At 41.7% G+C, this 23,112-nt stretch overlaps 1 protein-coding gene across 1 annotated transcript in view; it reads right to left on the reverse strand.

Moving 5' to 3' along the window:
- The window catches only part of LOC113888425 (multidrug resistance-associated protein 4-like), a 93,423-nt gene that overhangs the window by 47,021 nt on the left and 23,290 nt on the right, over positions 1-23,112 (reverse strand). The window contains exons 5-9 of the mRNA XM_027535551.1: positions 20,416-20,505; positions 19,241-19,404; positions 17,956-18,081; positions 16,159-16,408; positions 5,062-5,163 (exon numbers count right to left, since the gene is read on the reverse strand). Coding sequence (XP_027391352.1) covers positions 5,062-5,163; positions 16,159-16,408; positions 17,956-18,081; positions 19,241-19,404; positions 20,416-20,505 — 732 coding nt within the window. The remainder of the gene's footprint in view (positions 1-5,061; positions 5,164-16,158; positions 16,409-17,955; positions 18,082-19,240; positions 19,405-20,415; positions 20,506-23,112) is intronic.

A 23,112-nucleotide genomic window follows, 5' to 3' on the forward strand; every position in this document is an offset into this window, starting at 1 on the left:
CCCAATCAAAAAATGGGCCAAAGAACTAAATAGACATTTCTCCAAAGAAGTCATACAGATGGCTAACAAACACATGAAAAGATGCTCAACATCACTCATTATCAGAGAAATGCAAATCAAAACCACTATGAGGTACCATTTCACGCCAGTCAGAATGGCTGTGATCCAAAAGTCTACAAGCAATAAATGCTGGAGAGGATGTGGAGAAAAGGGAACCCTCTTACACTATTGGTGGGAATGCAAACTAGTACAGTCACTATGGAGAACAGTGTGGAGATTCCTTAAAAAACTGGAAATAGAACTGCCATATGACCCAACAATCCCAATGCTGGGCATACACACTGAGGAAACCACAATTAAAAGAGACATGTGTACCCCAATGTTCATCACAGCACTGTTTATAATAGCAAGGACATGAAAACAACCTAGATGTCCATCAGCAGATGAATGGATCAGAAAGCTGTGGTACATATACACAATGGAGAATTACTCAGCCATTAAAAAGAATACATTTGAATCAGTTCTAATGAGATGGATGAAACTGGAGCCGATGATACAGAGTGAAATAAGCCAGAAAGAAAAACACCAATATAGTATACTAACACATATATATGGAATTTAGAAAGATGGTAATGATAACTCTATATGTGAGACAGCAAAAGAGACACAGATGTATAGAACAGTCTTTTGGACTCTCTGGGAGAGGGAGGGGGGCGATGATTCGGAAGAATGGCATTGAAACATATATAATATCATATAAGAAACGAATCGCCAGTCCAGTTCGATGTAGGATACAGGAAGCTTGGGGCTGGTTCACTGGGATGACCCAGAGGGATGATATGGGGGCGGAGGTGGGAGGGGGGTTCAGGATTGGGAACACGTGTACACCCGTGGCAGATTCATGTCCATGTATGGCAAAACCAATACAATATTGTAAAGTAATTAGCCTCTAATTAAAATAAATAAGTTTAAATTAAAAAAAAATACTTCAAAAGCAAAAATTAAATAAATAAACTCATAGGAAAAGAGATCAGATATGTGGTTATCAGAGGCGGTGGTTGGGGGAACTGGATGAAGGCTGTGAAAAGGTACAAATTTTCAGTTATGAGCTAAGTAAGTACCAGGATTGTAAGATACAACACAACTGTATGTTATATACGAAAGTTGTTAAGAGAGTAAATCCTAAGAGTTTTCATCACTAGGAAAAAATTTATTTAGTGTCATACCTATGTCAGAGGATGGTGTTTACATTTATTGTGATAATCATTTCATGATGCACATTCATGCTGTACATCTTAAACTTACACAGTGCTGTGTGTCAATTATATCTCAATAAAACTGTAAGAGAAAGAAAAAAAAAAAGGACTAATTTCCTTTAAGATTGACAGGTTTGATCTCTTTTTTGTCCAAGGGACTCTCAAGAGTCTTCTCCAGCACACCAGTTCAAAAGCATCAATCAATCCCCACAAAGTAGCAGCATAAGTTCCTGGCATGCTACTAAGTCACTTCAGTTGTGTCTGACTCTGTGCGACCCCATAGACGGCAGCCCACCAGGCTCCCCCGTCCCTGGGATTCTCCAGGCAAGAACATTGGAGTGGGTTGCCATTTCCTTCTCCAATGCATGAAAGTGAAAAGTGAAAGTGAAGTCGCTCAGTCGTGCCCGACCCTCAGCGACCCCATGGATTGCAGCCTGCCAGGCTCCTCCGTCCATGGGATTTTCCAGGCAGAAGTACTGGAGTGGGGTGCCATTGCCTTCTCCGAAGTTCCTGGCATGCCTGGCCTTTAATTAAATAATTTGAAATCTCCACTAATCTCTCCAATTTCATTTGATAAACAGTGAACCTCAGTAGTGCTCAGCAAGCAAAGGGGTACTTTATATAATAGTCACTCTTGGCAAATTGTTATTAATAATGGTCCAAGCTCTAATTTTTAACAAGAGCTCTAATTTAATACCACCACCACCACCAACAACAACAAAAAGTGGGGAATAAATTAATTATGACATGAGGAATCAAAGTGATAAAGCCTCAATTTTATATGTATTTATATGCATTACCTGTCTTGGCTGAACGGAGGATAATAAAGTACTTCTACTGAAGAAAAACAGGCAGCTTATTTACTGTCTGAGCCACCAGAGAAGCCCAAAGGAACAAAATAACAACAAAATCCATGGAGATACATGCACTAGTACCCCCACCCAATGCAATGGAGGACAAAATATTCATTGTGCCAATAACAAGTCACATTCTTGAGAGACTTACAGGTTCATGTATGTCTTTACATATCATAAGTGTTAAGAAAATTGTCAATAGCTGTCAATGCTTAAAAAAGAATGGTGACACTTGACTCTAAAGTGCCCCAAAGACTAAAAACATGACTCTGAATTTAAAGTCTGGATATTCCTCAAAATGAAAAATTTCTCCAGAAAGAAATGAACTACTTATAAAGCATTCACATGCTAAAAAATGACAATTATTTTGCATGTTCAAAAACACTATCCCCAGATTAAACAACAACAACAACAAAAACTATAAATCTACCACTAAGAAGCTAGATGTTAAAACATAAGAAATATTTTTTAACCTTCTCCACTTCTTTATTCTTTTCTGACACTTAGAGTTCCTATTTTATTACTCATCACTCATTTATGACTAGCAATCAATGAGTCACATACCAACATCAGCTCCCTGTCACCACCCCTCACAGTTTCCCAGGGTCAGACACTGAGTTCTCTCCCTGTTCAGGCTTTAGGATCGGGCACTACTCTGCCGAGACCAGTAGAGGGCAGCACTCAGCAGCGCAGACGTGCCGGGTCCAGTCAATTCCTGGTTATCCAGACTCAGGGGATGCTGATTCAACAAGGATCATCAGCTGAGCCCCAACTCTGTACCAGACATAGTTGAAAACCCCATGAATAAATGGAAGCTCCCACAGGACCATTTATTTTACAGCTTCAAGATTGAGACCAAGTTCCATCATTTCATGAATGAAACCTGGGTCCCTGAGACCTGCCCCTACCTGCTCACCTGGATGTCTAGTGGAGCAGGTTACAGAGTTCATGTCTATCTCCTGCCTCCCAACCCAGCAGGGGCTTCATTCAGATTCAGCTTCTCTTTTTATTTTATTTATTTATTTATTTTGGGGTTACACTTCTTTTTTTTTTTTTTAAACTTTACAATATTGTATTGGTTCTGCCATATATCGAAATGAATCCACCACAGGATTTGGGAGAATGGCATTGAAATATGTATAATATCATATATGAAACGAGTTGCCAGTCCAGGTTCGATGCACGATACTGGATGCTTGGGGCTGGTGCACTGGGACGACCCAAAGGGATGGTATGGGGAGGGCGGAGGGAGGAGGGTTCAGGATGGGGAACACATGTATGCCTGTGGTGGATTCATTTTGATATATGTCAGCTTCTCTTTTTAAAACCCCAGTGTCTGTGTCCCCCCATCCAAGGGATTTCTCACCCATGATCTAACCTGACAGCCATAATTACTAATGACCCCAGCAAGGGGTACAGTCCTTCCATAGGCAAGGCCAGGACAACATAACAGGCCATTCTGTTTTACAATGCAAGTTGCACAAAAGTCTGAGAACATGTTATTATGTTCTTGAAAGAAAAACAAAATAGCTCATTTTAAAATGCTGCATAATTTGGTACAAAAGAAATTTGGTAATGGGTCATTAAAAAATATGTGTTAGCATTCACATGGAGTGGTATTTATAATGGAATTTTAGTGCTTTCCATAAATGCTTCAAGAGTACTGTGATGAGAAATATGAAGCAGGAGGTAAATCTACCGGAATAAGGTATGAGAAACTCTCAGGATAGGTCAGGCACCTTCTGTGAGTTGCCGCATGCAACTGGCATAGGGCTGTGGTTTTATATATTCGGGAACATATTATCCTACTGTGCTATTGATGGAGATGGCAGGCACTTAATCAGAAGTTGGTGAACACCATGCAGGTGGCAAAACAGTCACAGGCATGAAAGACAGGAGGAGTCTACAGAGTCTAGACACTTGCCCTATGGTCCGCACTCTGACAGCAGCCAGGCTTCTGAGCTCTGCTCTGGAGAGTGGACCCTCTGGTAGAGACATCTTCCTGAGTCCTCCTGGCTCTTGGGTGGGAACAGTTTCCTGCCTTTGCTAATTTCTGGGTTGTCTCACCCACCACCATTTTGCTGTTTCTGCTTTTCCCCACTCTTATCATCTATGTAACTAATTCCCTGCATGGAACTCCCTCTCCCATGGTGGGGTTCTTTATTCCTGACTAATCCACGCTGATACAGGAGGATGTGCACAGAGGACCAGGGAACCATGGAGGCAGGAACATTTCAATCATTGATAAAAGAGGCAGCATTGCATGTGCAATTTTGAAAGCAGACCCTTGTTTTTTTCTGTTTGCCAGAAAGTCATAAATAAACTAAGTGTTGGAAAATCACCAGTTCTCCCTGTCAGTTTCCACACACTGCAGCCCTTCAACTAGGAATCACTGGTGCTCACTACCCATACCTGCTGCTTCCTTCCTGCCCCTGGCTCCTATGAAAGTAGTCAGAACCATCCAGAAGCTTAGGATGGGGGAGCCCCCACTCTACCCCACAGCAAAGATCCAGATCATGGCCTCACTGCATATACAATAAAGTGATCTGATAATCAAGGCAAAAAATGTGCACTAATTCCCCAAAGCCTCTTTAGCAACTGTCTGTGTATTCATTAGTTAAACCATTCTACACTGCAGCATTTTGTCCATCCAGTCCTGTAAATTTTAACATCATAAACACATGTACTTTAAATTCAAAATGTGCTAATACTTTGAAAGCTCTCTTGAAAATGAAATAAAGAGCAACACGTCAAACTTCTTAGGCTGATTTTTACACTTAATCTCCATTAGCTGCAAACCTTATTCCTGATTTTGAGAATTTTTATAACATACTCTCAATATATGGGCAAATCACATTTTACACCATGTGGAAAACCTCATCATTCTCCCATAAACCTATGTCTTCAGTTGTCAATTAGTAGTCATGATCTTGGGGTGGAGGACTTGTTACCTTATCCCAAGAAGCAGTGAAATCATTCATGTCCACTATCATTTCACCATCTGATAGCAGCTGAGGGTTAAGCTGTGGTATCTCATCAAGTAATAGGAAGTTCTACAGAAAAAGGAGAAACACATATTGTTAAACTGCAAGAACAAAGCACAAACAAAAATAATTGCTTTCCTGGAATTTATAATAGAAGATTTTATACAGCCTACATATCATTTTGTCAGCTGTACTTAAACTAGTTTTGTTTCATATCAGAACATACTAAATAATATATATTATATAGAATAATATATATCATATGGTATACATAATCATTAATGTAGTATATATAGTATGCATAAAGTCTTTTATATACATATATATGTATATATATAACCATATTTATATATAAAACACATATAAGAATATTTTATATACAAACACTGTTTTTTAATTGCTCAGTCAAGTATTACTCTTCTGAGACCTGCATGGGATTTTCTGGGCAAGAATACTGGAATGGGTTGCCATTTCCTTCTCTGGGCTATCTTCCCAACCTAGGGATCAAACCTGCATTTCTTGCATCTCCTGCATTGCCAGGAGTATTCTTTACTACTGTGCCACCTGGGAAGTCATATAAACATAAGGTTATTTACCACTAGTACCACTAGTACCACCTGGGAAGCCCTATATATATATAAATGTGCAGATATATATATATATATATATATATATATATATATATAAATAAAATAAACAGTTCCTGGCCATGATCAAAGTAGTTACTTTCTCAACAAGTATCCTGGTTACTCCTTAAAGAGAAAATATGACTCCAAACTTCAACACATTTAGAACCTGGATATTTTTATTGTTTAACTTTTGAGTTACTAATAACAAACAGGAGAATTGGTATGAAATGATTCCATAAATATTGAATCCCACCATATGCCAAGCACCATTGACACTGCTAGGAACACAGCGAGGAAGGCCATGCCCAGGCCTTCAGTGATCAACGGGCACAGGACAGGCTGGGACAACAAGACCAATGGCAGAGATGCCAAACGAAAACCCTGTTTTGCATCATGACCTGTTTTGCCTGTTTTGCATCATGACCTTTCTCTAGACACTTAAATACACTCTGCTTTTTTCCTAATGTTTTTAAGTCAGTATCATTGTTTTCCATTAATTATCACTTAAGTCGTTATTCTAAAAATGAAGTGTTCTTAAATTTCTCTTAAAAATATTTTACAAGCATCTTTCCACAATCACTGTCTCTTCTTCTTGGACACTGCCCTCTGTCCTACAACAGGAATGACTGTAGCTCCCACTTCTTGCCATGTTCACATTGCTTAGCAGTTATTCAGTGGAATGTAGCTGATTAAAACCAACTCCTGAGAACCACTACAAAGCTAGCATAATCTTATGCAGGAAAACTCCCTCCTGTCCTTCAAATGCTAGACATAATCCAACAAGAAAAGCTACTATGGCAGAGAAATAGAGTAAACAACTGAGACAACCCCAGTGCCATCACCTCCTCCAAGAACCATGAAAATGTGGCAGAGACTGCTGGCTGTCCTCAAAATCTGCTCTCATTCTTTCCAAACCCCAGATTTTATCTGCAGCCTGGAAGGAAGCCCTCGCTCTCCAGGCTCCCAAGCAGATACAAGCAGCCACGTGATTAAATCCAGATCAGTGGAGAGTGACAATGTCCAGAACCTTCCTCTGCCCCATGGCCTGGGCTCTGGAGGCTGCTGGCTTGGTCAAGGCCATACACAATAGAGTAACAAGAAAGAGTCTGGGACCTCCCTAGTGATGCAGTAGATAAGAATCTGCCTGTCAGTGCAGGGGACACGAATTTGATCCCTGGTCCAGGAGATTCTACATGCCACAGAGCAACTAAGCCCATGTGCCACAACTACTGAGTCTGAGCTCTAGAGCCCAAGTGCCACAACTACCGAAGCCTGGGCACCTGGAGCCCATGCTCCACAAGAGAAGTCACCACAGTGAGAAGCTTGCTTGCCACAGCTGGAGAAAAATCTGTGCAGCAATGAAGACCCAGCACAGATATAATTAAATTTTTGCTTAAAAAAAAGAGTCTGAGTCGTTAACACCATGGAGGATGATTCCCACAAAAAAAAGTCTACTGAAATCCTAAATTATTACCTCAAAATATGACTTAAAAACAGGGTTGCTGCAGATGTAATCAATTAAGGTGAGATCACACGGGAGTAGGGTAGGCCTCAAATCCAACAGAGGCGAGGAAGGATTCCCTCTTGCAGGATTCAGAGGGATGGTGACCCTGCTGACTCCTTGACTTCAGACTTCTAGGCTCCAGGACTGAGAAACAATCAATTTCTGGGGTTTTAAGCACCTGTTTGTAGTACTTGGTTACAGCAGCCCCAGGAAACCCATCAGTTAGTTCAGTTCAGTCGCTCAGTCATGTCCGACTCTTTGCGACCCCATGAATCACAGTATGCCAGACCTCCCTGTCCATCACTAACTTCCGAAGTCCACGCAAACTCATGTCCATCGAGTCAGTGATCCCATCCAGGCATCTCATCCTCTGTCGTCCCCTTCTCCTCCTGCTCCCAATCCCTCCCAGCATCAGGGTCTTTTCCAATGAATCAACTCTTTGCATGAGGTGGCCAAAGTATTGGAGTTTCAGCTTCAGCATCAGTACTTCCAAAGAACACTCAGGACTGATCTCCTTTAAGATAGACACGATGGATCTCCTTGCAGTCCAAGGGACTCTCAAGAGTCTTCTCCAACACCAGAGTTCAAAAGCATCAATTCTTCAGTGCTCAGCTTTCCTCACAGTCCAACTTTCACATCCATACATGACCACTGGAAAAACTATAGCCTTGACGAGACAGACCTTTGTTGGCAAAATAATGTCTCTGCTTTTGAATATGCTATCTAGGTTGGTCATAACTTTCCTTCCAAGGAGTAAGCGTCTTTTCATTTCATGGCTGCAGTCACCATCTGCAGTGATTTTGGAGCCCAGAAAAATAAAGTCTGACACTGTTTCCACTGTTTCCCCATCGATTTCCCATGAAGCGATGGGACCAGATGCCATGATCTTCGTTTTCTGAACATTGAGCTTTAAGCCCACTTTTTCACTCTCCTCTTTCACTTTCATCAGGAGGCTTTTTGGTTCCTCTTCACTTTCTGCCATAAGGGTGGTGTCATCTGCATATCTGAGGTTATTGATATTTCTCCCAGCAATCTTGATTCCAGCTTATGCTTCTTCCAGACCAGCATTTCGTATGATGTACTCTGCATAGAAGTTAAATAAGCAGGATGACAATATACAGCCTTGATGTACTACTCCTTTTCCTATTTGGAACCAGTCTGTTGTTCCATGTCCAGTTCTAACTGTTGCTTCCTGACCTGCATGTAGGTTTCTCAAGAGGCAGGTCAGGTGGTCTGGTACTCCCATCTCTTTCAGAATTTTCCACAGTTTATTGTGATCCACAGTCAAAGGCTTTGGCATAGTCAATAAAGCAGAAATAGATGTTTTTCTGGAACTCTCTTGCTTTTTCGATGATCCAGCAGATGTTGGCAATTTGATCTCTGGTTCCTCTGCCTTTTGTAAAACCAGCTTGAACAACTGGAAGTTCATGGCTCACGTACTGCTGAAGCCTGGATTGCAGAATTTTGAGCATTACTTTACTAGCGTGTGAGATGAGTGCAATTGTGCTGTAGTTTGAGCATTCTTTGGCATTGCCTTTCTTTGAGATTGGAATGAAAACTGACTTTTTCCAGTCCTGTAGCCACTGCTGAGGAAACCCATAACAGAGCCTTATAAGGACACTTGCATGAGAGAAAAATAAACTATCTGTATAAGCAGCTTTAACATGGGTAATTCTAGGATTCATAGGCAAACTGAGTCCAAAGCAACATAGGAGGAAACTGAAATAAGCATCTGAGGATGTGGGAGAAAGAAAAACAACACATAAACAGTAACCTATTACCCTAAAAATCATAAACACATTTAAAGTCCTTGACACCCATAATATCATGCCCCCAAATCATAAATGTGATTGTGATCTTCTACTACAAAAGAACAACTGGTAAAAACTGAACATGAAAACCTGCTTCTATGCAAGAAAAGAAAGACATTGTGATTCCTGCATCTCTCTCAAAGACCAGCTGGTGGGAGACGCCACTACTTGTTCCCTCCTCCTCTCATGCAGGCTCACTGAGAGCCTAACACTGGGCATGGCTCCTCCTCCCCGCCCCGAGCCCGAGTCCAGCAGGAGACAGGGTGGACGGACGGTGGTCTGAGGACTCCTCTGCAGACTCTCAACCATCGCAGCCCGAGTTCTCTCTCCACACCACCTCTTCCATAGTCAGCCAGGTACCAGGTCTCACCTGTTCTGACACAGCTCATCCCTCTCCCAATGCTTTTCTCTCAAAACAATATGATTTCAGAATTTCACCCACTATTAACCACTGAAAATATTAATACAACTTTTATTTTGCTGGTTCCTTCCCCAGCCCTCCTCAACACCATCAAACCGATCCCAACACCACTTCTTCCTGATCTCTTTACAGCACCTCTGAGCGTCCACCACACTTAACACACCCAGAGACCCATCAGTACCTAAGTCCACACTCCCCAGGTAGCCTCTGCCTGGATATCCTGAGTACTAACCCCGTCCATCCTTCCGAGTCCATCTCAAATGCTAACCCTCCATGGAACCATTCAGGACAATCCAGGCTGGCACTGCACTCCCTACCTCTGAATCCCCAGAGAGATAATAAATCACATACAGGGGAGACACTACATCATTCATGCACCTACAGTCACAACTCCAACTGAGACTAAGCTTTGCACAGAGTCAACCCATCATGGGTAAGGCAAGGAACAGACTGTTGGGCTGGTTCAAATCAGTACAAACACTGACTGCATGACTACTATAGCCTTACACAGTCTGAGATAACACGGCAACAAGCAAAAGGTTACACATGTATGTTATACATTTTTATCTAGACAGAAATTCCAATTTTAGCTTAAATGTGTTACCAAGACAAAAATAATGTTAAGTATGTGCACAATAGAACATAAATTTTCCACTTTCAAAAAAAGAAGAAGAAAGTAAAGAACAAGCACTAATTAAGGAATTAAATCTATTGAGTGCTTGTTCACAAATAATAGGTCTGAGTAGGGAAAGAGTCACAGGCTTCCAGGGGTTAAATGACACTCCATTCAGCACATGACCAACTCATGAAGGTGCAGAAGTGCTGGCTGGATTCTTCTCCAGGACTCAGGCTAATGGAAAAGCTGAAATTAAATTTCTTTTAGACCCAGAACAGGTTCTGCAGGAAAGTATCAACATCAGAACTGTAGCCAAAAAGATTGAGTTCCCAGTGGCTGGAAATGGAAAACCTGTTTTATGAACAATGTAACCTCAGAGACTCATTTTATGGCATGTAAAATCACTGAAGACTTTCAGTGCTTCGGAGACAAGATATTTACAATCCTAGTGGAGTCATTCAATGCCAAGACCTTCAGATCCCTTTTCTTATTAAGAAAAAAATAGAGGGACTTCTTGGACCTATAAAATCATAATAAATCCTCATATTCTCGATATGAAAAAAGGAAATTGAAAAGCATGTATAAACAAGAAGACACAAAACTATGAAGACCACATGTAGGCCTGCCTGTGGGTATGGACAACCACACCATCTCTAAGGTAGGCAGGGGTGGTGGGTTTCCTTCCTAGGACTCCAAGATATGACCTGAGAAGAAATCCTAGGAGATGACCATCCAGTCTACTGAGTCCCAGGCTGTGGGGGACACGGGGCAGCAGAGCTCAACCCCACACAGTAAGCTAAACTCCTCATGTCCAGCACACTTCCAGCCCATCTGTGGTCAGACCTCACCCAGCTCTAACTACCTGGTCAATAAACTCAGCTGACCTTTTCTTCCACTCTTGCTGCCCTTTTCACCTTCTAATTGGACATTAACCCATCTAAGTGAGAGGCAGGCTGAGGAAGAAAATGAACACCCAATCATTGTCTATTACCTGTTAGATAACAGCATAGGAAGTAAATAACAGGATAGGAACTATATAACAGGATAGGAACTAAAGAGCCTCTTGATGAAAATGAAAGAATGAAAAGTCAGCTTAAAACTCAACATTCAGAAAACTAAGATCATCGCATCTGGTCCCATCACTTCATGGCAAATATTTGGGGAAACAATGGAAACAGTGACAGACTTTATTTTCTTGGGCTCCAAAATCACTGAAGATGGTGACTGCAGCCACGAAATTAAAAGACACTTGCTCTTTGGAAGAAAAGCTATGACCAACCTAGACAGCATATTAAAAAGCAGAGACATTACTTTGCCAACAAAGGTCCTTCTAGTCAAAGCTATGTTTGTTCCAGTAGTCATGTATGGATGTGAGAGTTGGGCTATAAAGAAAGCTACGTGTGGAAGAATTGATGCTTTTGAACTGTGGTGTTGGAGAAGACTCTTGACAGTCCCTTGGACTATAAGGAGATCCAACCAGTCAATCATAAAGGAAATCAGTCCTGAATATTCACTGGAAGGACTCATGCTGAAGCTTAAACTCCAATATTTTGGCCACCTGATATGAAGAACTGACTCATTTGAAAAGACCCTAATGCTGGGAAAGATTGAAGGCAGGAGAAGAAGGAGACAACAGAGGATGAGGTGGTTGGATGGTATCACTGACTCAATGAACATGAGTTTGAGCAAGCTTCAGGAGTTGGTGATAGACAGGGAAGCCTGGCATGCTGCCTTCCATGGAGTTGCAAAGAGTCAGACACAACTAAGCAACGGAATTGAACTGAACAGGATAGAAAGCTGAATCAGGTCAAGGACAGTCAGTGAAGTGGGCCTTATAGCAAATATTTAGATATTTCTAAGCATGTCAGAATTCAAAATCAAGTTCATGCTCTCCTCCCCAAGTTTGGTTCTCCTCTAGTACTCATTATTTGAGTGAATCCAGGTGATTTTATAGCCCCAAAATGTGAAGCATGAGATATCCACCTTTTCCACCCTCAATACCCAATTCAAGATGTGCCCCGAGTATCTCTCAAATCTGGCCAAGTCTCTCTATTCCACACTAAACCTAACCACATCATCTCATCCCTGGATGAAATGTCTGGCTCTAGGTGGGTGATCACACCATCATGATTATCTGGGTCGTGAAGATCTTTTTTGTACAGTTCTTCTGTGTATTCTTGCCACCTCTTCTTAATATCTTCTGCTTCTGTTAGGTCCATACCATTTCTGTCGTGCAATGAGCCCATCTTTGCATGAAATATTCCCTTGGTATCTCTAATTTTCTTGAGATATCTCTGGTCTTTCCTATTATATTGTTTTCCTTTATTTCTTTGCATTGATCACTGAGGAAGGCTCTCTTATCTCTCCTTGCTATTCTTTGGAACTCTGCATTCAAATGGGTATATCTTTCCTTTTCTCCTTTGATTTTTGCTTCTCTTCTTTTCACAGCTATTTGTAAGGCCTCCTCAGACAGACATTTTGCATTTTTTGCAATTATTTTTCTTGGGGATGGTCTTGATCCCTGTCTCCTGTACAATGTCATGAACCTGTGTTCATAGTTCTGACAGAATGTGGTCCACTGGAGAAAGGAATGGCAAACAACTTCAGTATTCTTACCTTGAGAACTCCATGAACAATATGAAAAGGAAAAAAGATAGGACACAGAAAGATGAACTCCCCAGATCAGTAGGTACCCAATTTGCTACTGGAGATCAGTGGAGAAATAACTCCAGAAAGAATGAAGGGATGAAGCCAAAGCAAAAACAACACCCATTTGTGGATGTGACTGGTGATAGAAGCAAGGTCCAATGCTATAAAGAGCAATATTGCATAGGAACCTGAAATGTTAGGTCCATGAATCAAGGCAAATTGGAAGTGGTCAAACAGGAGGTGGCAAGAGTGAACATCAACATTCTAGGAATCAGCGAACCAAAATGGACTGGAATGGGTGAATTTAACCCCAATGACCATTATATCTACTACTGCGGGCAGGAATCCCTTAGAAGAAATGGAGTAGCCATCATGGTCAACAAAAGAGTCCCAAATGCAGTACTTGGATGCAATCTCAAAAACTACAGAATGATCTCTGTTCGTTTCCAACACAAACCATTCAATATCATGGTAATCCAAGTCTAGGCTCCGACCAGTAACACTGAAGAAGCTGAAGTTGAATGGTTCTATGAAGCCCTACAAGACCTTTTAGAACTAACACCCCAAAAAGATATCCTTTTCATTGTAGGGGACTGGAATGCAAAAGTAGGAAGTCACAAAATATCTGGAGTAACAGGCAAATCTGGCCTTGTGTACAGAATGAGGGAGGGCAAAGGTTAATAGAGTTTTGCCAAGAGAACGCAGTGATCATAATAAACACCCTCTTCCAACAACACAAGACAAGACTCTACACATGGGCATCACCAGATGGTCAACACCGAAATCAGATTGATTATATTATTTGCAGCCAAAGATGGAGAAGCTCTATACAGTCAGCAAAAACAAGACCGGGAGCTAACTGTGGCTCAGATCATGAACTCCTTATTGCCAAATTCAGACTTAAATTGAAGAAAGTGGGGGAAACCACTAGACCATTCAAATCACTTTTGATTCTGCCCAAATCAAAAGTGCTTCCTTCATCAGAACACAAAGCAGCTTGACAAAGAAAATCTGTCAGCCCCGGAAAAGTCAAAGTTTTCCCCACATCATAATTGTAATATTACTATACACATCTACATGGGAAGAAATTTCAAGTCTCAGACAGTTTAACTGAATTTTGGTGGAAAAGGAATAAAAAATCCTAGTGAATTAGAAACTCCAAAGTATGATAATATGGGTTTAAAGACACTGATGCTGGGTAAGATCAATGCAGGAGGAGAAGGGGATGACACAGGATGAGATGGTTGGATGGCATCACCAACTCAATGGACATGAGTTTGACTAGGCTTTGGGAGTTGGTGATGGACAGGGAGGCCTGGTGTGCTACAATCCATGGGGTTACAAAGAGTTGGACACAACCAAGCAACTGAATTGAACTGAACTGAACTATGTGATTTTGATGAACTAGACAACTAAATATTTTAAAGAGTTGTAGAAACTATATGGGCTGAAGAAGCATCTAATATCTAAATGAAAGTCTTACTCCAATTACTTCAACCCACCAGGAAGCAAGGGCTTCCCTGGTGGCTCAAAGGGTGAAGTGTCTGCCTGCAATGCAGGAGACCTGGGTTCAATCCCTGAGTTGGGAAGATCCCCTGGAAAAGGAAATGGCAACCCACTCCAGTACTCTTGCCTGGAAAATCCCATGGATGGAGAAGCCTGGTAGGCTATAGTCCATGGGGTCACAAAGAGTCGGACATGACTGAGCGACTTCACTTTACTTCACCAGGAAGCAGTTTCCCATGACAACACTTACTCTTCTCACCACTCTTATTCTCAGCCACTTGTCCCATCTTTACTGAAAATAGCTACTTGCTGACAGATCTCTAAATTCCTAGACCAACTTCCTGCCAGACATCTTGTATACACAAGGGAAATTTTAGGTTTTCTGCCCAGATCACAAGTGCTTCCTTCATCAGAACACGAAGAAGCCTGACAAAGAAAATTTGTCAGCCCCAGAAAATTCAATATTCTCCCCAGGTCATAATTTTAATATTACTGCACACATCTACATGGGAAGAAATTTCAGGCCTCTGACAGTTCAATTGCATTTTGCTGGGAAAGGAATAAAAAACTCTACCCAAATATTTGAGCACAATTCCCTGAAAACCTTCTGCAGGATCCCTTTCATGCCACAGTTCCTGGTGTATCACACAATCTACCAAAGAATCAGAGTTATTACTTTTTTCCACTACAACCATACTTAATGATTAGGCATTTGTAAGAGCCCAGACATGATGAAGCTGGAAGTTTTCTTCAGTTAAATATTTTCTGAGCATCTTCTATTTGAGAGGACTACAAAGATGAATGAGGCACTGTATCTGCCCTTTAGGTAAGTCTGGAGCTCAGGGAGGGAAAGAAATCCATTTACACCTGGCTTAGTGAGGACAAAGTCACGTCCAAGAGCTCAAAGGAGGAGAAAGGGATTCAAGAGGGTGTGATAGTTACTTTTTTTAAATATAAATTTATTTATTTTAATTGGAGGTTAATTACTTTACAATACTGTATTGGTTTTGCCATACATCAACATGAATCCGCCACGGGTATACACGTGTTCCCCATCCTGAACCCCCGTCCCTCCTCCCTCCCCACACCATCCCTCTGGGTGATAGTTACTTTTATGTTAATTTAGGTAAACCAAAGTCCCCAGACATTTGTTCAAACATGTATTACAGTGAAAGTATTTTTCAGATGAGATGGACACTTAAATAAGTAGACTCTCAGTAGAGCATAGAGCAGATTATCCTCAATAATGTAGGTGGGCCTCATCCAATTAGTTAAAGGCCTTAAGAAAAATTAGACTAATATCAACAATAATAAAACCACAGCCACACAACACACACATGAAGCTTCCATCTTGGACAAATTACCGTGTCACTCATTACATCACTACAGTCCAAGGATATTCCTGAATGTCTTATTTCAAGACATGAAAGCTATGAAAAAGAAATTTTGTAAACTGCATGGACCATCCCTTATCAGTGTTGCTAGAAGTCCCATAAGAACGAATGATAAACTCAGGGAATCAGAAATGACCCAGTATGGCTGATCTGTTTTATGGGGAATAGTTTTTTTATGGTATAGAAACCTCATCAGACACACACAAATCTCATTTGAGTCAGCACAGGAGATGCAGTCTGCTTCCTTCCTTCTCTTGCTTTGGGTCACTTTAATTGCCCTGCAGGCATCACTGCATGTAGAGCCTGTGCCACTGCTATTGATATTACTGCCCCTAAATGAGCAGGGATCCTACGTTCTTTGTAATGCATTCTACCTAAGAGGAGACAGGAGAATGTAAGACAGTTTGGAATGACTGACATATTTGACACTGAGAGAGGTAAATCTCACCTAACTCGAACACAGTGACACCACAGAAATGGAGGCAATTTACAAAGAATCCACCTGCAATGGAAAAAAGTTATCTGTCACCAAACCTCGATTCTTCGGATGCTGACAATGGCCTCTGACACCTTCTCGACAGCCATGGGGAAGTAGAGGGTGCTCGAAAACCGCAGAGCCTCGAACAGTGTCACCACCACAAACACTTGGCTGGCTGTAATCCGGTTGTCAAGGAGCTCATTGGTGATGAAGGTGACAAAAATCATGATTTTGCTGACAGTGAAAAATGATGCCAAATTCATTCCTCTAAGGTAGGAACTTTTCAGAATCTTGGAAATTTCCTTCCTAGAAAGGACAGTAGTAAATAGCATTTTTAAGAACTATTGACATCCAACGCATGAATTCAAGTGCCCTGTGTGAGTGGCCCCTTTTGAGGAAGTGGACACAAATTAAGGTAAACCATCAATCATGTCATGGAGACACTCAGAGTGCACTCCTGGAACTCTGCTCCAAACCAAGGACTACACACTTCATCACCACTTCACTTTTCCAACTAAATGAAGTCTTAATGTCACACTTTTAAAAAACTGGGCTCAATCTGACAGATTTGAACATACATTCAGCAAGCATTCACAACCACATATCCTGTGTTGGCTCCTCATTGATGACAGAAAAAAATGCCCACCCCCATCAGGACCTCATGAACTTGGAGAGGAAAAGAATAATAAACCTCAGGACTTCCCTGATAGTCCCGTAAATAAGAATTGGCCTCCCAATGCAGCGGACATAGGCTCTGTCTCTGGTCTGGAAGATTCCACATGCTGCAGAGCAACTAAGCCTGTGAGCCACAACTACTGAGCCCGAGCTCTAGAGCCAGTGCACTACTGCAACTACTGAAGCCTGTGCACCTGGAGCCTGTGCTCCGCAACAAGAGAAGCCACCAGTTAGAAGCCCAAGAACATCAATGAAAAAGCAGCCCCCACCCACCACAACTACCGAAATCCTGTGTGAGACAATTAAGACCAAGCACAACCAAAAATAAATGAATAAAGAAATAAAAAAGATGTAGTATGAAGCGTGTGTACACTTTTAAAAAAGAATAAACACAAAATTTGTGAGACACCAAGACATTAGACTGAGGCAGCCAGCACATCCCTACAGGAGCACAGAGCTAAGTCATATAACTCAGAGCAGTAGAGACAGGACAAGTCACACACATGTAGACCCTGAGAAGATGAGCAGGAGTCAGTTAGGATTGGCAGAGACCAGAGAAGAAGGAAGATGAGCGTGTATTTCCAGCAGAGGGTGGGGCCCCCACAAAGATGCAAATTGAGAGGTGACAGGGTACTCCCAGAAAATTCTAAGTACCCTGTGCTAGAGTATAAAAGCTCATCAGATATTTAAATGAAACATTTTTTAAAAATCTACAAACATAAAGCAAAGACAGATAGTATTTTCATGGCTCTGTTTGGAACGAGTAATACTGATCCATAATGTTTGGCCTGATACAGGTACACTCAATCTATAATCTCCCCATTTATGCTATATTAACACATATTATAGCTTTAGTTTAAATATCATCTCAAACACTAATATCTTAGAATCATTGCTTATTTGGAATTTGGAGCATTAAGAAGTATTTGGAATTTCATTTCTGTATAAGTAAGAATCATATGTATTTCAAAAAGATGGTAAATGGAAGAGCAGCTGAAAATTACATCTCTACTATTCCCCTTAACCCTCTTGCCACATATGGGGGGATGGAGGGGTAGTATTTAAATTTACCTTAATGTAAAAACTCGGTAAGACTTCTAAACCATTTAGTAAAAATAGGAAATAAAACAGTACAAACATACACTGTGATACATTAAAAAAAAAAAAAAGAAACTTACCTTCTCAGTTTGGAAATAAGGTCTATAAATGACTTTTCCCAAGCATTCATTTTTATTGTTTTGATGCCACTTATAACTTCACTCATGGTACTGATCCTGTCATCTGTGAGAGCTGCGGTCTTACTCCTGAGGGGACAGACATGAGAGATGAGCCTTAGTGATCACAGCATAACTTTCTGTAGCAGCAACAGGGGGCACAGGGAGGGATCAGTGATCAAATTATTTTCTATAGCTCTTTTGAGATGACAACGCAGGCAAGTCCTACTCAAAGTACAAATTGAGAAAATCTTCAATTAGGAAGTCAACCATTCAGTCCCATTCAAGAAGTAACTTGAGAACTTGCCATATCAGCTAAGGAAGACCTGAAATGAGTCAGATACAAACCATCTTCCCAAGGAGGTTGTGCTTGGGCAGAGAAGGCAGAAACGGATGTACCAGAAGACAGTGTCTATGATGTAAAAAAATAGGAGTAAAATTCTGGGGAGCTGAAAAGATGGGGCTTTTAATTCCACTGGGAAAAGAGAGCAAGAAAATCTTTAGAGACCTGGTAGCATTGGAACAGAGCCTTGAAAGATAAGGAACATCTCTCCACAGCAAAGACAGGAAAGGAAATTTCAAATAGACAAAAATATCACATGTAAAGTCACACATAGAAAGAAAAAACTCAAGGAAAAAAATCTTCAAACAGCACAATACCTCCATCACCTGACAACCTGACAGTGACCCACCTCCAACCCTCTGAGACCTGCTTCAGGTCTATCTCATCACCATTAGGCCCTTCATCACCAGCCACTGTTCTATCACATATGCTGCTGGGACTGTGGGGTTTTATAAAGACACAATTAAGGTCAACCTTGCCCTTGGGGTGCCTATAACTTAATGGAAACATTGAAATAAAACAAGACATAAATACACTACCTGAAGGTGGCTCTAAAACAAGCTTAACAAAAATAAATTCATCTAGAAATGGGCCTGTAAAATTATTACTCTTTTTAATAATGTTTAAATAACTTGGACATTGGTAAATTCTTCTTAAGGACTCTCCACTTATTCAGGTACAGTATCAGGAGGAGCCAGTGAGGGCCGTCACCTTTTCTGTTTAAAGATCAGCCTTCAGCTTAAGGCTGGAGCCTCTACTGGCTAAGCCTGAAGGGTCTACAACCCATGCAAAGAAGATTAGAAAAGGCATTGGTTTTGTTTCTGAACAGAAGCATCGACTTCATTGGCAGACTGTGGATGTTACCAAGCACGTATCACCTATTTTTTAAACCAGTGTTTCTCTTACCGGAGTGATGAAAACAACTTTCCCAAGCAGCTTTGCAAAAGCAGAAGAATAACGAGAATTGCCATCCCAGCAAGGCACGACATTCCTATTTGCATCCAGAGCAGGGTGGTCACTGCGATAGCCTGCAGTGGCCCCACCCACAGATAGTGCAAGAACATTGTTACCTTAAAAGAGAAAGACAAAGCCTTCTTGAGACTGTATACAATCAAAATCAGTAAAGACACAGTGTAGATCTGCTCTGAAAGAACAGACAGGAACCTAAACAGGGATATCTCAGTGGGTTTTAAACCAGCTAAAGCAGAAACCCATGTCCAGCCCAGACGACGCTGTTCCTGGCAGCACAGGGCCAGCTTCAGGGACATCCAGGGAGAACCCGACCTGAAGGAAGATGCTGATTTTGTCTACACCACAAATGAGCTCAGGGCATCCCCAAACTCTCACTTCCCCCTATATTCAGCCCCCATCTCACTCTAGCACCCAAGAAAACCTGATATTATGATAAGTACCACACTCTCTAGTAATTATTTATGTACTTACCTCCCTAATGGGCTGTGGTTTCTCCACAGCAAAAACTAAATCATATTCAACCTTGAAACTGAGTAGTGGCCTTACTTCATGCTTGATGAATGAATAACTGAAAGAGAAGTGTCTGACCAATAGCTACAAGGCCCTGGATACTGTGATCTATTCATAAAGTAAGTGGAAAAAAGGGTGTGAGGGGACAGAAGAGAGTAGGCTGTGTCTGGCTGAGGGCCACCCACTTGGCATTATTCCTCACAGGCTCCCTATGCAGCAGGCACTGAACAGGGCACAGGGGAAAGAACAAGCCCTGCCCATCAGGCCTTCATCAGCCAGAGGAGGAGGGAGACAGTTCAGGCAGCAACACTGACTCCACGTACCAAGAAGGGCCATGCCAGGAGGACCCCTAGGGACACTCACTGAGCCAGGCAACACTGCTGCCTATCTATTACTAGAAAAACAAAACCCTCATCTACAGGACAATCCAGATTATTACATCTAAGTTGCACATAGAGGAAATGAGAGTTGGGTAAAGAGAACACTTAAGTCCTCAACAGAACCCTGGCCGACACCAAATGCTGGCATCTGGCATCCCAATGAGCTGAACCCAGTGAGAAAGGCAGGACATGGAAGAGGATCTCTCAGGGGCAGCTCACCTGGTCAAACCTGTTCACATCGTTGGACAGCAGGTTGACTATCTGGCCTGTGGTGGTCTTCCCCACGGCTGAGCTACTTAGGCGAAGTGCCTGAAATGAGAGAGGGAGACAGAGATCCAGATTCCTAAGGTGATAGCAAGTCACTCTAAGAACATAACAAAATAAAGCATATTTTCCTGGGATCTTGCCTGGTGTCAGGATGACAGCAGGGGTCTAGAGACCCACCTTCATCCTTCCTATACTCAGTGTGGCAGCAACCTCAGCCACAATGATGGTAAAGGAAGGAGAGGGAGGTAGAAGCAAATCCCCCACCTAGTTTCTCAGTGAACTTGGACCTGCCTGAAGTGTAAAGGGTATAGATTTAGACTTAGGGGTCAACTAAAGTACTTTTGAGGCAAATTATATGAGAGTGGAGAGACTGCATTAAGGAAACAAAATAAGAGACTTGGACTATAAATCTGGAATCAATCATTAATTCTTTGGGTGATGTCATTTTAACACTTTGGGTTTAGTTTCTTCATTCTAAAGAGTATGGAATCTTCATTCTGAAGAGTATGAAAGGGAATCTTCATTCCCTTTCATTCTGAAATGAGTATAATGCTCAAAACACTATTCCTGTGAGGAACTTCTGTTCTTAATGCCAGTCTTCTGAATTTAAAAAACACAGCCTGTGTTTCACAGTCCCTTTATTTGGCAAAGACCTCTGAAAAATGCCCTAGAAAGCTGAGGAACCTGAACAGACACCACGAGTTGCTTCAACAAACCATCAAAGTGGAGGCTCTGATCCAAACAAACTGTTATGGTTCATAAAAACTTCTCATTTGGTCCTTGAGTTAAACAGAAAACTCAGCAATCAAGTGTTAATGTAAAACAGTACAGCTGGGATGGAAGAGAGTATAGCAGTTCCTCAAAAAAGTAAACATAAAATCAGCATACATTATAGCAGAACCACTTTTGCGGATGTACTCAAAAGAACTGAACACACAAACTTGATCTTTTTGCACACCTGTGTGCAAAAGTTCACAACAGCCAAAGGTGGAAATAATTCAAAACTCCACTGACAGATGAATGGATACAAACAATGTTGTATAGACCTAGCACTTCAGTTTGGTTCAGTTCAGTCACTCAGTCGTGTCCGACTCTTTGTGACCCCATGAATCGCAGCACACCAGGCCTCCCTGTCCATCACCAACTCCCGGAGTTCACCCAGACTCACGTCCATCGAGTCAGTGATGCCAGGGAGCCATCTCATCCTCTGTCGTCACCTTCTCTTCCTGCTCCCAATCCCTCCCAGCATCAGTCTTTTCCAATGAGTCAACTCTTCTCATGAGGTAGCCAAAGTACTGGAGTTTCAGCTTTAGCATCATTCCTTCCAAAGAACACCCAGGGCTGATCTCCTTCAGAAAGGACTGGTTGGATCTCCTTGCAGTCCAAGGGACTCTCAAGAGTCTTCTCCAACACCACAGTTTAAAAGCATCAACTCTTCGGCGCTCAGCTTTCTTCACAGTCCAACACACACATCCATACATGACCACAGGAAAAACCATAGCCTTGACTAGACAGACCTTTGTTGGCAAAGTAATGTCTCTGCTTTTCAATATGCTATCTAGGTTGGTCATAACTTTCCTTCCAAGAAGTAAGTGTCTTTTAATTTCATGGATGAAATCACCATCTGCAGTGATTTTGGAGCCCCCAAAAATAAAGTCTGACACTGTTCCCACTGTTTCCCCATCTATTTCCCATGAAGTGATGGGACCGGATGCCATGATCTTCATTTCTGAATGTTGAGCTTTAAGCAAACTTTTTCACTCTCCACTTTCACTTTCATCAAGAGGCTTTTTAGTTCCTCTTCACTTTCTGCATAAGAGTGGTGTCATCTGCATATCGGAGGTTACTGATATTTCTCCCAGGAATCTTGATTCCAGCTTGTGCTTCTTCCAGCCCAGTGTGTCTCATGATGTACTCTGCATAGAAGTTAAATAAGCAGGATGACAATATACAGCCTTGACGTACTCCTTTTCCTATTTGGAACCAGTCTGTTTCATGTCCAGTTCTAACTGTTGCTTCCTGACTGGCATACAAATTTCTCAAGAGGCAGGTCAGGTGGTCTGGTATTCCCATCTCTTTCAGAATTTTCCACAGCTTATTGTGATCCACACAGTCAAAGGATTTGGCATAGTGAATAAAGCAGAAATAGATGCTTTTCTGGAACTTTCTTGCTTTTTCGATGATCCAGCAGATGTTGGCAATTTGATCTCTGGTTCCTCTGCCTTTTCTAAAACCAGCTTGAACATCTGGAAGTTCACGGTTCACGTATTTCTGAGGCCTGGCTTGGAGAATTTTGAGCATTACTTTACTAGCGTGTGAGATGAGTGCAATTGTGTGGTGGTTTGAGCATTCTTTGCATTGCCTTTCTTTGGGATTGGAAGGAAAACTGACCTTTTGCAGTCCTGTGGCCACTGCTGAGTTTTCCAAATTTGCTGGCATATTGAGTGCACCACTATCACAGCATCATCTTTCAGGATTTGAAATAGCTCAACTGGAATTCCATCACCTCCACTAGCTTTGTTCCTAGTGATGCTTTCTAAGTCCCACTTGACTTCACATTCCAGGATGTCTGGCTCTAGGTCAGTGATCACACCTTTGTGATTATCTGGGTCGTGAAGATCTTTTTTGTACAGTTCTTCTGTGTATTCT

This window comes from Bos indicus x Bos taurus, unplaced genomic scaffold (genome assembly GCF_003369695.1).
Source record: "Bos indicus x Bos taurus breed Angus x Brahman F1 hybrid unplaced genomic scaffold, Bos_hybrid_MaternalHap_v2.0 SuperScaffold_100126, whole genome shotgun sequence".
Lineage (NCBI taxonomy): Eukaryota > Metazoa > Chordata > Mammalia > Artiodactyla > Bovidae > Bos > Bos indicus x Bos taurus.